At 54.2% G+C, this 14876-nt stretch overlaps 1 protein-coding gene across 2 annotated transcripts in view; it reads left to right on the top strand.

The window, feature by feature from the left end:
- The first annotated feature begins 1157 nt into the window (after window positions 1-1157).
- The window catches only part of TRERF1 (transcriptional regulating factor 1), a 36493-nt gene continuing 22774 nt past the window's right edge, over window positions 1158-14876 (top strand). Inside the window, exons 1-9 of one of the 2 annotated variants that reach the window (XM_023746311.1) lie at window positions 1158-2827; window positions 4278-4324; window positions 5186-5336; window positions 6468-6638; window positions 9817-10240; window positions 11138-11204; window positions 12240-12379; window positions 13349-13452; window positions 14685-14760. In XM_023746311.1, the coding sequence (XP_023602079.1) occupies window positions 1412-2827; window positions 4278-4324; window positions 5186-5336; window positions 6468-6638; window positions 9817-10240; window positions 11138-11204; window positions 12240-12379; window positions 13349-13452; window positions 14685-14760 (2596 nt within the window). In that variant the 5' untranslated portion in view covers window positions 1158-1411. Of the gene's footprint in view, window positions 2828-4277; window positions 4325-5185; window positions 5337-6344; window positions 6639-9816; window positions 10241-11137; window positions 11205-12239; window positions 12380-13348; window positions 13453-14684; window positions 14761-14876 lie in introns of both variants that reach the window. The other variant, XM_014447439.1, reaches the window with a different exon arrangement.

Here is a 14876-nt window from a genome sequence, read left to right as displayed (position 1 = left end):
GACCACCCAGCATGAAAGAAAATACATTAACTCGCTTGGATCAGAGTTGCTTGCTTTCTCAAGTTTCTAAGTGTCTTCTTGTGTGGTGGCCAGGAGCTTCGTCCTGGGCAGTGAACTCAGCTGAGACTCGGGTGGGAGGGTAGGAGGTTTGCCTTTCTCTTGTAGAGGAGGAGGTCTGTTGTGAAAGAGCAGGTCTAAGAGGACAACTCACATTCCTGTCAGCCATCCCTTCTAGAAGAGTTTCTATGGAAGTTGAAGATCTGGAAATTGATTCTCTGAAAACCTGGAGGGCGCGTGTAGCTTATATAAAGTCTTCGTTTACTCCCAGGGGTTTGCATACCCCAGTTTGAAGTTCACGAAAGAACCTGTATGGACTCAAACCAGACATTTCCTAGTTGGTGTTTCTAAGAGAGGGCATCTATTGGCCCAGACCAGTTTCGGTGCCAGGCTGCATCATAGGCTTCTGGCCAGGTGGCCAGCCCTGGCACAGACGTTTCCCTGAGCAGGGACCACAGGGAAGCAGGAACTATGTTGCCCTCACAGGCTAACTAACAAGGGCAGTACTCTTACAAGTACTGTCTCCAGCTCTGTTCGCTGGAAATACGCTCTCCAGTCTGTGAGGTCCCACACTGTGATTTTTACCTTTGATTTACATGTGTCTCTTCCCTCCTTGTATTGTACTTACTCATGGACCCATCACCTTTTCTAACTGTGAGCTCCTCAAGAGCTGGCCCAGGTCTCAATCACTTCCTAGCATTGTGCCTTACACTGAGGAGGTGTCTAATAAGTATTTGTTGAGCAGATACATTGATTAATGAATGTCTTCCACTTCTTCGCATCTCCCACACGGCCTAGAATAATGCTGGGCTTTCCATAGCAGGGTCCCAGAAGAATGGATGGTGAATTAATTAATCAGTGAGCAAAACAATGAATGAACAGATCAATAAACTAATGAGCCATTGGGTAATGAATGGCTTCAAAGTGAGGGTCAAGACGTGTAGAGTCAGTGGAAAGGCTGTGGTGCGTGTGACACTATCTCTAATCGAGTCTCTGGTTTGTCTTTATTTCTATAACTGGCCATGGTGGGTAGAACTGCTCATTGTAAAAATTCACGTACGTAAATCCTTTCCTGCTCTTTGCCTCTGTCTTGCAGGTGTGAGCGGCATCTCTTCACCACGGTGGTGTTTGGTCCGTCCCTAAGCCCGGGTGGGGATGTGAAGGCCCCCACTCTGCACATGAGTGGTGCAGGTCATCAGGAACACCTGGCTCCAGCCACGGTCACAGACATGTCAGCCGTGGAGTAGTGTGGACGCTTTCTCGCACCTTCTCAGGGTTTCCGTCCTTTTGGGTTTGTTTCACTGACCTTCTTTTATGGTTTTGTGGCTGGACATTCACCACCAAGGCCGGCACCATGGGGGACCAGCAGCTGTACAAGACCAACCACGTGGCCCACAGCAGTGAGAACCTTTTCTACCAACAGCCACCACTCGGCGTCCACGGCGGGCTGAACCACAACTATGGGAATACAGTCACGGGGGCTGGCATGGATGCCCCTCAGGCATCCCCCATTTCCCCCCACTTCCCTCAAGATACTCGGGATGGTCTAGGCTTGCCTGTTGGCTCCAAAAACCTTGGCCAAGTGGATACCTCGAGGCAGGGAGGGTGGGGTGGCCATGCAGGGCCTGGAAACCACGTCCAGCTCCGTGGCAACCTGACCAACTCAAACATGATGTGGGGGGCACCAGCCCAGGCTGAGCCCACCGAAGGCTACCAGTACACCTACTCCCAGGCCAGCGAGATCCGGACCCAGAAGCTCACCAGCGGTGTCCTGCACAAGCTAGACTCTTTCACCCAGGTGTTTGCCAACCAAAACCTGCGGATCCAGGTCAACAATATGGCCCAGGTGCTGCACACCCAGTCGGCAGTGATGGATGGAACCCCTGACAGTGCCCTCCGCCAGCTGCTGTCCCAGAAGCCCATGGAGCCCCCAGCGCCGTCTGTCCCTTCCCGCTACCAGCAGGTGCCCCAGCAGCCTCACCCAGGTTTCACTGGCGGGCTGTCCAAACCAGCTCTCCAGGTCGGGCAGCTCCCGAGCCAAGGGCACCTGTACTATGACTACCAGCAGCCACTGGCTCAGATGCCAGTGCAGGGAGGACAGCCGCTGCAGGGCTCACAGATGCTGTCCCAGCACATGCAACAGATGCAGCAGCACCAGTATTACCCGCAGCAGCAACAGCAGCAAGCCGGGCAGCAGCGTATGTCCATGCAAGAAATGCAGCAGCAGCAGCAGATTCGCCCGTCACAGCTCCAGCCTCAGCCACAGCAGCAGCTGCAGCAGCGGCAGGGCTCCATGCAGATACCTCAGTATTATCAGTCCCCACCCATGATGCAGCACTTGCAAGAGCAGCAGCAGCAACAGATGCACCTGCAGCCCCCTTCTTATCACAGGGACCCCCACCAGTACACCCCGGAGCAGGCACACGCTGTGCAGCTGATTCAGTTGGGCTCCATGCCCCAGTACTACTACCAGGAGCCCCAGCAACCCTACAGCCACCCCCTCTACCAGCAGAGCCACCTGTCCCAGCACCAGCAGCGTGAGGACAGTCAGCCCAAGACCTATCCAGGCGAAAGGCAGGCCCAGGCCATGCTGAGCTCCCATGGGGACCTGGGGGCGTCGGATACAGGAATGGGAGACCCAGCCAGCTTGGACCTGAACCGGGTTAGCGGTGCCCTCCCCCATCGGCCGCTCTTGTCCCCCAGTGGGATCCACCTCAACAACGTGGGGCCTCAGCACCAGCAGCTGTCTCCCAGCGCCATGTGGCCCCAGGTATTCTCACCGTGGAAGTTTTTCCTGGCATCTCGGCGACAGGGCCAGCCAGGCCGAGTCTACACAGTGCCCAGTCCTCTCTCCAACCCCTTCAACCCTTTTGTTCTTTATTCATTCCACACACCTTAACCTACATGTGTCAGGCACTTCTATATCAGGTGCTTGGAATACAGAATCAGGTTTGACTCCATCCTTTGCCTATAGAAACCTTCTAATCTCACTAAGAAAATGGCCAAAACACCACATCAGGTCCTGAATGATGTATGTGATGACTAAGGCCTTGAGTCACGTGCTCGGGGACCACACGGTGGGAGTGTCTGGCTCCCCCTGGATCTGTCATTGGGGCTGTCCTGTGAAATTGTCCCCCTTTGGGGAGGGAGATCACATTATGATAGCACTTCTCAAAGTATATTGCTCAGAACAGGAGTTCCATAGAATGTTCACTGTTTAATGAATATTGCTGGGGCTGGGGGAGGGCTGGGTTCTGTGGGCAAATAAATTTGAGGTTTCTTAAAGTGAAACAGGGCTTCTCGGTGCCTTTAAAATGCTGATGTGCACTGTGACTCTCCCAAAGGGGTACTGCATGTAGTCACAGAGATGAAAACTTAGCAGCCCGCAGGATCCAGGCAGGTAAAGTGAGTGAGTGAAATGGCCTGGGATGAGATCAGCGGCAGCGGGGTGACGGCGGTGGCCTGGAGAGCATGTGCCCCACCTAATGGCATCCTTATTCAGGATTTTAACGAACAGTCTGGCCACACAGAACATGTCCGTAGGCCAGGCCTAGCCTGTAGGCCACCGTTATTAAGCCTTGCTTGTTTCCCAAATGCATTTGACCACAGAGCAGCCAGCTGTGGGCCGGGTATTGCTCATGGGCTGGCATAGTCCAAGTGCTACCCTCGTATGACAGTGCGGCCAGGGGAGGGGAGGACCGTGACTGGGACAGGTTAGGTGGAGAGAGGGCTCTGATGGAGCTTGAAGGCCAGAGATGAACTCCCCTTGATTCTGTGTTGTTAGGGGCTCGGGCCCAGTAGTAACTGAGAGCCTTTGTGATAGAAGAATAAGACGACATGGTCAAGGCCGGGAGAGAATTTCAGCGGCAGGTCTCTGCTGTTGTTTCACACAGCCCTCCATTCTGTGTCTCTCCCGGGGATGGGGCCTGGCTATGCACAGTCGGGAGTTGAGTCCTGCTGGGCTGTGGCTGGTGGCAGCTCCTAGAGTGGCCGTGGTTAGGGAGCAGTCCCGGGGAGGAAGCCTCAGGAGTGGAAGAGTGTGGGAGTGAGCAGCTGTGAGCACGGCCAGTGCCAGGCGGAGAGCGGGCAGTGCCAGGCGGGAAACGGGCAGAGTCCGGGAAGTACGGCCCCGGGGTTCCCCTACTCATGGACTCCTCCCGTCAAAAACGCATTTTTTTTTCCTCTTCTTTCTTTCTGTGTCCTGCATGGCTCAACATTAGATGCACCTACCGGATGGCAGAGCCCAGCCAGGGTCCCCTGAGTCAAGGTAGGATGGATGGGAGGTGGCTCATTGGCATTTTGGGAGACTGGGGGTTTTTCCTGCATTGTCCCTCATGATTCATTTCCAAATTCAAAGTCAATTCCTCTAAGAAGTTTATAGGGATAGTAATAGCAGCTGTTGAGCACTGACTGTGTGCTAGGCACTCTATATTATGTGTAATCAGGTAACCCAGCGAGGGTGGGCGTGATTACCATGTGCCCAGATAGAGTGAGCACTCAACCACGGTTAGCTATTATTTAACAAACGTGAAAACTGAGGCTCAGAGTTTAAAGGTGCGCATCAAGTAAGCAGCAAAGCTTGTGTTCTGTCTGCTGTCCATTCTTCAGTCGGTATGTATTGAGTACCTACTGTGTGCCCAGCATGGAGCTAAGCGTTGAGAATGCCACCGTGAATACTTCAGACTTGTTTCCTCCCCTCGTGGGCATGGTAAATAATTAAAGACGTAGCCAGAACCCAGTGAGGCACTAAAATGTGCAGGCTGGAAGCTGAACCCGAGGCCGCGTCTCTAAGGGAAGGTTCTGGAAGAAGTGTGCCTAGCTGACCCTAGAAAGGTAATCATAAGCCACCGTAGGAGGAAAAAACTAGCACCTGAGGCCTTGGACGAAGAAGAACATTTTGTTCAACTCTTGCATGACTTTGAAGAAGCCCTTTCCCACTCTTGAGCCTGTTTTCCATCTGTACATTGGGCTTAGCTCTCTGCAGAGTATTGGGGAGGTACAGTTGGGGCCGTGGATATGGGAGCACTGAATGAATAAAATGGGTTTGCTGTCGGGTGTGAGGTCCTGGATAAATCCGTTCCCCTTCCTCACCTACGTGTCCTCTCTGTCTGTCCCTCCCCTGGAGCAGCGGCCAACCGAAAGCAGTGTTTGGGGAACCGATGGATGCCAAGAGCAAGCTGACGTGCTCCATCTGCCTGAAGGAGTTCAAGAGCCTGCCCGCCCTGAATGGCCACATGCGGTCCCACGGGGGCATGAGGGCCTCCCCCAGCCTCAAACAGGTTAGCCGGTGCCAGCCGCCCGCCCTTCCCAGGCCATGTGCTGCTTGCTTTGCTTTGCTGCCATCAGAGAGTGAGGTGAGCCCCGTGTGGGCACCTAGGGAGGCACAGTCCTTTCTTAACGGGAAGGCCTCACCTTAGACGCTGGGAGCCAGTCGGGTCCGGCAGCCCCCACTTCCACCGGCCTCGTGAATGAGGGCCAGAATCAGAAGTGCTGGAAACCCCCTTAGGGAACCCAGCCTCCCACCCCCTGGAGAAGACAGCCAAGAAACATGTAGGTGTGATATTTTTAACTTCTGCTTAAAGCAGCCAAGACCAAGGTCACGTGGGCCTTCCAGATGAGTAGTCGATGGCCAGCATGTGGCCACCAGGCTGTCAGCCAGCTTCTTCTGTTCTCCAGTGCAATAGTGTTAGACTCTAGCGTCCAAAGAGCTTTAAATACCTTCAGGATTATCCGGGTAGGATACCCATGTCGTGACCTGTCCCAGCAGTTTTAGAGTTAGATTAAAATTCAAAGAATTTCTCAGTTCTTTGAATATTGTTGAGGGACTAACTCCCTGTTCATCAAAGTGTTGCATTACCCGGGTCACTCTATCTCCTGACCATGCCAGATAAAAGCTTTGTCTTCCACTTAACAGATGAGTAAACTGAGGCCCATAGAATGTATTCAAAGGTCCTACACAAGAGGGTGTGTTGTTGGTTTTTTGCCTGATTACAAATCCATATCCTTGTCTTTAAAAGCCGTGACAACCACCAAAAAATTTTAACATGTTTTAATATACGAGTGATACATGGTCAAGATATTTAAAATGTAAACAAGAGAGTGCATGGCCTTGTCTGCTGCCCACTGGCATCACTCGAGCCAAGGATCGCAGTTAGCAGGAAGGAAGCTGCCCTGCAGCGGTCCTCCGTCCCCTGCATGATGTCCTGGACCCTGTCAGGAAAAGCGGAGTGATCCCCCCTGTGAGAGCTGCTCTCAGCCCAGGATCAAAGCCTTTATTGTCTGTGTAGGAGGAAGGAGAGAAGGCCCCGCCACCGCAGCCCCAGCCACTGCCGCCTCCACTGCCACCGCAGCTCCCTCCTGAGGCAGAAAGCCTCACGCCTATGGTCATGCCCGTGTCTGTCCCTGTCAAGCTTCTCGTGCCCAAGCCCAGCTCTCAGGGCTTCGCCAACAGCGTCGCTGCCGCCCCCTCCGCCAGAGACAAGCCAGCCAGCTCGATGTCGGACGACGAGATGCCCGTGCTCGTGAGGATGACCCTCTCTCCCCCACACTCACCCCCAGGGGCTGCCCCCTGCACGCCTGCTGTGAGTTGCTGCTCTGCCCCTCGTGCCTGGGGAGGGAACATCCCTTTGCTTTCTTGGAGATGGGGACAGATCTTCCAGGGCCACTGGCCTGAGCTCAGAGAGGGGTTGGCCTCTCAGGACTGAGCCCCTGAGGCCGCCTTGAGAATCCCAGCCTTGCCCACACTGCCCACTAACCCGGGAACTCCTGGTCTACCCGGCTGATGGTCTGGGTTAGATCCTAAGAGACCTGAAGGTGCTCCCAGGTTGAAACAGATCTTAATTCAGCTCGTAACCAGAGTTATTAAAATATGCAAATACTGTCCCAGACAATAAAAAGCTGTTGCCCACCACCCTTCCGGAGCTCTAGACCGCCCCAAATCCAGCAACCAGAGATATAACCCCTGGCACAGCAGGGCCTTCAGGCAGTAGCCCTGGCATCCATTCTGATGGGCAGCCTTACCAGATACTTAACATTTCCCGTATCATACCTGCGTAATATACCTTTGCAGGAGCTAATTGGTTATGGTTCCCAAAGTAATTCCACTGACAGACACCCACCCCCAGCCTCAGGAAAGCAAAGAGATTTGTGTTTCTCACCCACTGTTAAGTTCTCATTCTCTTTCTCAAATTCCAAGCGCTTCATCCAGGCAGCTCAGCCTGGCTCTGGAGCGGAGATCTCGCTGTCTCTCAGTTTGTCTCCCCAGGGAGTCTGTAACTCCTGAGGTTGTCCCCTCCCCACAGGTGGTTTCTGGGTCAGATTTGTCCTTGGGAGAATAGATAGCTACTGGGATTCCAGGAGGCATGAGGGTGGGGCTGACCAGATTAGTAGGGAGGGTAATTAAGAGAACTAGAAAAGTCCACAAAGACAAAGAGCCTTTTTGGTCTCTGTGTAATAGCAAAGCCTCAGAAGAGGGGACTGATGGGGGGGGGGGGGGGTAAGGAGTCTCATCGCTGGCAGGACTTAAGGTCAGCCACAGGCAGGGCGATGAAATGACAGAGCCAAGCTCCCCCTTTGCCCAGGGAAGTTCCTGATTTGGTGGGAGAGGCGCTGTTTCTACCCTTGGAGAGCTCTCCGCCTGAAGGTGGAGACAGTGAGGTTCCTAGTCCCCCTGGGGTCAGAGCCCCAGGCAGCTCAGTTCCTAACAGTGAGGTAAAGACCAGGGCAGATGAGAAACAGGGAAGCCGTGGGTGCAGGGGAACACACCTGGGAGGCCAGAGTGGTCAGGGGCTGGGGAGAGAGACAAGGGAGCTTGTAGGAGTTTGCTCAGATCATCATGAGGGAGAAGTGGGGAGATAAGCTGACGTGGGGGCCTGTAGGTGATATTGAGGAAATGTGAGCAAGGTCCTGACATTTGCTATAAAGAAATGAAAATGCCCAGGGAGGAGCCCTGAGTTCTAGTCCCAGCTCTGCTCGTAGCCAGCTGGGATGCAGGCGGCTGCGACCCTCCCCTCTCAGAGCCTCCGGTTCTCCCCTAGACTAGGGCTTGGCCCCACTGGAGAGCTTTGGCAATCTCTCCGTGTGTGGCCCCACCTCCAGAGCCTCCAGAGCCTGGTGGGGTGGAACGCTGTCACTGCTTCCTCTCAAGTGACATCCAGGCCGGGCACTATGGGTGGCTTCCCCGGCCCAGGTCTCACAGCCTTGCCTGGAGGAGAACAGAACCAAAGGCTCAACAGAGGAGCCCCAAAGGGACCCCTGGCCCTGGGATCAGAGGTCTGGACTCTGGTGCAGGACTGAAGTCATGTGAAGGGCTGGCCATGGTCATGGTCATCTGCACGTGCTCAGATGACCTCATTTGTTACCCAGAAACAGGGTGTAAAACTTCAGGATTGCTCCCCAACGGGTTTCCTCTCCTTGTTCTACTCAGCCCCCCTCTCACTGCCTCAGCCTCAGGCCGAGAAGAGCGGAGAGGAGGCAGCTTGAGGCGCTCTGACCTCAGGAGAGCCCCTTGGGGATGAGCTGGGAGCCTTGGGACTCTCTGCTCCTCCTCCTCTCCCCACCCTCCTGCTTCCCTAGACTGCCCCCCAGAGGCGGGGAGGGCCCCAGAGGACAGACTGAGGCTGAGGGAGAAACAGGAGGGCGCCCCCTGAGCGCTGCAGGCAGCCACAGGGGCCTAGAGAGCCAGGAGCCAGGACTGGGGACTCGGGCGGGTCACATGGCCTGGAGGCAGTTGGTCACATGACCATGGCCAGCCCTTCCCATCAGCCCCTGCTGCCTTCTACTCAGGCACCAGCCTGGGCTGAGGAATTGCCAGGGGCTGCAGCTGGGGCAGGCACTGGCCTGCAGGACCGGGGAGGGCACCTCAGACTGCCCCCAGCCTTCCTGCAGGTACCTCCACCGCCCCTCCCAACCTCACCTCCGCCCGCCCAGCCGCACCCAGCCCTGGGTTCTCCTGGGCTGATGCTGGCACACCACCCAAGCCTGTCTGTCCAGCTTTGGCATGCCCTGCTTATCTCTCGACGTGCATGTGTTTACTGATTCCTATACATGTGCCCATGTGCAGACCTTCCAACGGGCTGGGCTCCGCGGCCGCGATGGGAACTCGCCTGCTGACAGGAAGCCGAGCGGGAGAGGGCAGCCCAGATGCGCCTCGGCGCAGGGCAGCAGTGGGGGGCGGAGGCGGAGGGGAGCTTTTCGGGGAGCCCCTGAAGAGGGGCCTTCAAGAGCACCCATGGCTCCTCAGCCCCCAGGGGAAGGGGAGCCCAGGGTGGGTAGCCGGCCCTGGGAGCCTGGCGAGGCCTGCCCCCTCTTCCCGCCGCACAGGCTCTGCCCAGCTGCCCTCGTAGCTGATGCTGCCCTCGTAGCTGATCCTGCCCCCTCCCCGGAGCGTGTTCTCTGCCCCCGGAGCCTGCCCTCAGGGAGCTTTGGGGACTTCAAGGGCCACTCGCTGGATTCCACACCGCAGATGGGAATGCGGGATAAGCCATAAAGAATGCGAATTGATTCCTTCTTGCCCAACCACTGCTCCGCCAGCCCCCGCCCGCTCCAGACATTCGGATTTCCTCCAAACCCGAGGCTGCTCCTCCTCGAGCCACCGGAGCTCGCCTCGTCCGACCATGGACGGGGCTGCCGGGTGCAGCCCGAGGACCCTGGGGTCAGGCCGTGGCAGGGGGTCCCCGGCTGCATAGAGGTTGCCCTTCCCTCAGGCTGTGGAAGCGGCCTGCGGGGCGAGCATTGAACCGGCTCCTTCTCCCGTTTCAGGACGCGCCCAGGAAGCCCCCGCCCGGGGTCGCCAAGGCCGAGCAGCCCGCGCCGCCGGCGCCCGCACCCGCACCCGCGCCGGCCCCCGCGCCCGCACCCGCACCCGCACCCGAGAGGAAGAAGTTCCGGCACCGCCCGCAGCCGCTCTTCATCCCGCCGCCCTCCCTCCACCCCGGCCCCGCCTCCCACTCGGGCGCCACCCTCTACCAGAGCCAGCTGCGCTCCCCGCGCGTCCTGGGCGACCACCTGCTCCTGGACCCCGCCCACGAGCTGCCCCCCTACACGCCCCCGCCCATGCTGAGCCCGGTGCGCCAGGGCTCGGGCCTCTTCAGCAATGTCCTCATCGCGGGGCACCCCGGCGCCCACGCCCAGCTGCCCCTCACGCCCCTGACGCCCACGCCGCGCGTGCTGCTGTGTCGCTCCAGTGAGTCACCCCTGCACCCCTCGGGGACCCCGGGGGTTTCGCCCCGTCTGTGCTGGGCATTGCTCTGGGGGTGGGGGGGGGTCTCACTTTTCTGTCCTTGTCTCTTTGCACCACCGACTTCTGTGGCGCATCTCCTCCGTGGCCCAGGCTCGGTGCTGGTTGCTAGAAATACTATTTGCAAAAGCGTGGAATGCTTACCCGCAGGGGATCCCGGTCTAGCCAGGGGCAAACGCAAAGGGGGTGATAATGGCAGCCGCTGTGGTCTAAGGAAACAGGTGACCTGTGCGTACACTAAATCAGAGGGTGCCCTGGAGAATCCAGGGAGACGCCCCAAATAAATGTGCTAAGATGTCTAAATAGGACCAGGTATGCTCTGCAAGACCAGGCCTCCACGTTTTAGCAGGAGGGAATCTCAGAGGGAGGGCGGGGTGGGAGAGTGGGAGGGGAGAGATCAACCAAACAACTTGTGTGCATAGATGCATAATCCTTGGACACAGACAAGGGTGAGGAAGGCCTGGGGCAGGGGCTGGCTAGACAGGGGTCAATGGGGGGTGGGGTGGGAAGAAGACATGTAATACTTTAAACAATAAAGATTTTAAAAAAATGGAGAGACCCGTGGCCAGGATCTCTTTCTGGAGCAAGAATAGTTTCGTAGAAACACACAGCTTAGCAGACCAGAGTGCGGCAGGCAGCCGCCTTCCCTTCCCCTGTGTGGGAATGGTTACCCTAAGCCAGTTAGCACCACACTGCGTCCAGCTCCCTGGAGGCCACTGGGAGGAACTGGCACGGGTGGGGTAGGAGGGCTCTGCTGTGACTGCGTAGGTAACTGTTATTTGCTCCAGTTTCTTGAGTGCCCTTCCCCTATTGACCAGTGACTCTGGTTTTTTTGTGCTTCAGACAGCATCGATGGCAGCAATGTGACAGTCACCCCCGGGCCTGGAGAGCAGACCGTTGATGTTGAACCGTAAGGAAAAGCCAATTATTCTGTAGCACAGGAGCCTCAGCTGAGGAAAGGGAGGAGGAGCTCTGAGAAATGGAGTTCATACGTCTGGGGTGGGAGTGGCCACTGAGGGGAGAGGCTGTAGAAATTGTAGGATCCTGATTATTTCTCGAGTACTGTTGTTTCTCTGTAACTGTGTGTTTCAAGGCCTTTGCCAAAAACTAAGTGCATAGTAAAGCCTGAAGCCCTGGATTCAGAGAACCTAGCATCCCCATCTCTGGCTCCATGGGCCATTGGGGCTGTGGTCAGATGCTTCCACATCTCCAGTGACATTGACGCATCTCTCTCTCCGGGTGCCCAGCTCTCTAAGAGGCTTCTTCCAAATGTCCTTGCTTCCCCCATCCCCTCCCTAAGATTCTTGGCCAGCCCTCCCGACGGGCTTGTTGAGTCGTGGATGGAAAGAAAGGATGGTTATTTGCATGGAGGAGCACAGAAAAGAGGCCCTGAGGTGGAGTGGGGAGTAGATTGAGTCGGGAATCAGAAAACCTGAGTTCCAGCCCCATTGTGCTACTTGATCTTAATCAAATTAACCTTTGTAAGCTTTAGTTAACTCATTCATTAAATGGGAATATTTTCCACTGCCTTGATGATGTCACAGAACTTCGATAGTTTCAGATGAGATAGATGGTTTATATGAGAGTGACCTGAAAGAGATAAAAAAATGAAATAAGCACTTTGTATCTGTCCCATTTCTCCTGGTTGAATGGTATCCATATGCTCTGGGCAGCTGTTCCCTTGGAGTTAGCACCCTCCATCTCTCAGTCATAGAGAGAGATGAAGCCCAGCTGACTTCTCCCTTGCTTCCCGCAGCATCACCCCCAATCTGAAAGCTGTCCCTTATCCCAGTGAAAAGGCCATGCCTGGAATCTAGGGTCACACTTAGGAAATGCCCCTGCATTCTTCTTGCAGAAGGAACTGGTTTCCTTCTTTTTAAAGTTCCTAACAGTTGCCCTTGGCCTCTAATTGAAGACCACACTGTTGTTTTTCTTGTCATTAAAGGCGCATCAACATTGGCTTGAGATTCCAAGCAGAGATCCCAGAACTGCAGGATGTCTCTGCCGTGGCCCAGGACACACACAAGGCCACATTGGTCTGGAAGCCCTGGCCAGAGCTGGAAAACCACGACTTCCAGCAAAGAGGTACAGTCGAGCCTCGGTTCTCGAACGTCTCCCATCTCAAACAGTTTGGTTCTCGACCAAGATATTCCCCGTAAAAATGTCTCCATTGTCGACCAAAACTTCAGTTTTTGACCTGACAACCCTTTCATGCTGATACTTCAACATAACAAAAAGCACCCTTCAGGCAACAAACAAAGGAGAGAATGCTTTTGTTGCTGGTGAAATCACAATTTTAAAACATAAAGAGGCCATCAAGAATGCTAATGTTGCCCTAGCCAGTTTGGCTCAATGGATAGAGCTTCGGCCTGCTGGGACTGAAGAGTCCCGAGTACGATTTCAGTCAAGGGCACATGCCTGCGCTGCAGGCTCAATCCCCAGTAGGGGGCGTGCAGGAGGCAGCCAATCAATGATTCTCTTTCATCATTGATGTTTCTAGCTCCCTCTCCCTTCCTCTCTGAAATCAATAAAAATATATTTTTTTAAAAAAGGAGTTGTTAAGGGTGGGAAAGTGTTCACAAAACAATCACAGGCAAGTGAATACGTAGAAAAACTGTTGATGATTGGATAAAGGAAAAGCAGTTAGTTGGTGATAGCATTTCCAAGGCAATGATATATGAAAAATTTGTTCAAGGCTAGTAGGGGATGGTTCTATAAATTTAAGAAAAGACGTGTTTATTTATAAATTAAACAGTACATTAGATATGTACTGTCTATAAGAAAGGTTAAAGCGGAATCATTTGGGGGTCTGGAACATATTAATTCAATTAGCATTATTTCCAGTGGGAAAAGATGATTTGGTTTTCCAACACATCAGTTTTCGAACAGTCTTCCGGAAAGAATTAAGTTCGAGAAACGATGTTCCACTATGTTGTCATGTGGGAAGAAGTGAGCAGGAAGGCTTGATTCTCTCCCAGGTTCTCTGGCTCCCGGACCTGTGTGTTTTTCCATGGTACTGAGCTCTCTGATGCGGTGGCCTCTTGTTCCCCACAGTGGAGAATCTCCTGAATTTGTGCTGTTCAAGTGCGTTGCCAGGTGGAGGGACCAATTCTGAATTTGCTTTGCACTGTCTCTTTGAGGCCAAAGGTGATGTGATGGTAAGGAGCCACGAAAAGTTGTCTTCACAGTTCATATTCTTCATGCCAGGATTCTGAAAAGTATTTTCCCAAATTTCTGGGTTGTCCCATGTACTGTACAACTAATTCATGAGATGATGTCCCATCAGCAAACCTCCTGTTTCTTATCTCAGTAAGTCAGGATTTAAAAGCCTGCAGGAAAACCCCTCTTAACCAAAATGGAGTGTTTGCATATTCTCGCACCTTTGACACAGTTCTTTGGTCAAACCAGAACTTCGGTGCCATCTCTCCAGAATCAGAGCTGACCATTTGCCCGCTCAACCTGGACTCCAGGCGAGGTCATTCAAACACTAACCTTAGTTTCCTCTTCAGTAAATACATGATTCTTGTACCAGATCTCGCTTCCTGCTGTTTTATTTCAAGAAAATCTGAAAGTAAGCAAATGCCCTAATGCTCCCTTCTTGTGAGGTTATTGATACCCTTCAGGGGTTTTTTAGAACGTTGGGGAACTTTCCTTAACCCTTTCAGATTAGTATTGAGGAGCAGCACTTCTCGAACTTTTAGCATGCACATGAGTCACTCAGGGAACCTGGTTAAAGTGCAGGTTTTTATTCCAAAGTTCTGGAGGTGGGGCCTTTGCCACCAGCTCCCAGCTATGCCCGTGTTGCTGGTCTGTGGATCACACTTGGAGTACCACGACGCTGGATCTTGCTCTGCCCGTCAACCATGCACTGCTCAACTCCTCCTGCAGCGTTTTTCTTAAAAAGTCAGCGAGGCTAAGGAGACAGATTTGAAAGGATGTATGCAGCTAGGTTCTCTGGGAGGACACTGTCTAGTACAGTTATCACTAATACAGCTGCTGATGTTTAGTTGTAATGAAATATGATTTTTCTGCAAAAACAGTTTCAAGTCACCCACTCACTTCCTCAGACTCTTTCCCCAGATACTCAGCCTCCATTTAGAGGGGGCCCCACCATCTCTCTGAGACTGGGCCCTCACCAACAAGGGGGGTTGGGGTCTCAGGCCTGACCAGCTGGTTGCAGGCATGGGCTGGAGGATGGTTATAGTGGTGAGCCCTGTGGGGTGCTGACCAGAAAGGAACTCCCGATTAGGGAGTCTCCCTCTGGTTTGCCTTCTAGTGCCCTCAACCCCACCCTCTGCAGTGCCGGTCCCTTTGCCCCCTTAGGCAGATGGTCTCCTCAGGACACCAACCCATTACTGACTCTCGCCTTTTCTCTCCCACGGGTCTACAGGCTGCTCTGGAAATGCTGCTGCTGCGGAAGCCAGTCAGGTTAAAATGCCATCCTTTAGCCAATTACCACTATGCCGGTAGGTCGCCCGCAGCCCCGCGCCCCCTTGCTTCCTGCAAGTGGGCTGTTTGCGTGTTTGGTTGTTGCCTTTTTAATGGTAGATAGTGTGGTTCGGTCCTAATCAGCGCTTTTGAT

The sequence above is a fragment of the Myotis lucifugus genome, unplaced genomic scaffold (assembly GCF_000147115.1).
Source record: "Myotis lucifugus unplaced genomic scaffold, Myoluc2.0 scaffold_653, whole genome shotgun sequence".
NCBI classification, from domain to species: Eukaryota; Metazoa; Chordata; class Mammalia; order Chiroptera; family Vespertilionidae; genus Myotis; species Myotis lucifugus.
Note: the sequence above shows the minus strand (reverse complement) of the source record. Positions and strands in the feature narration are given on the sequence as shown.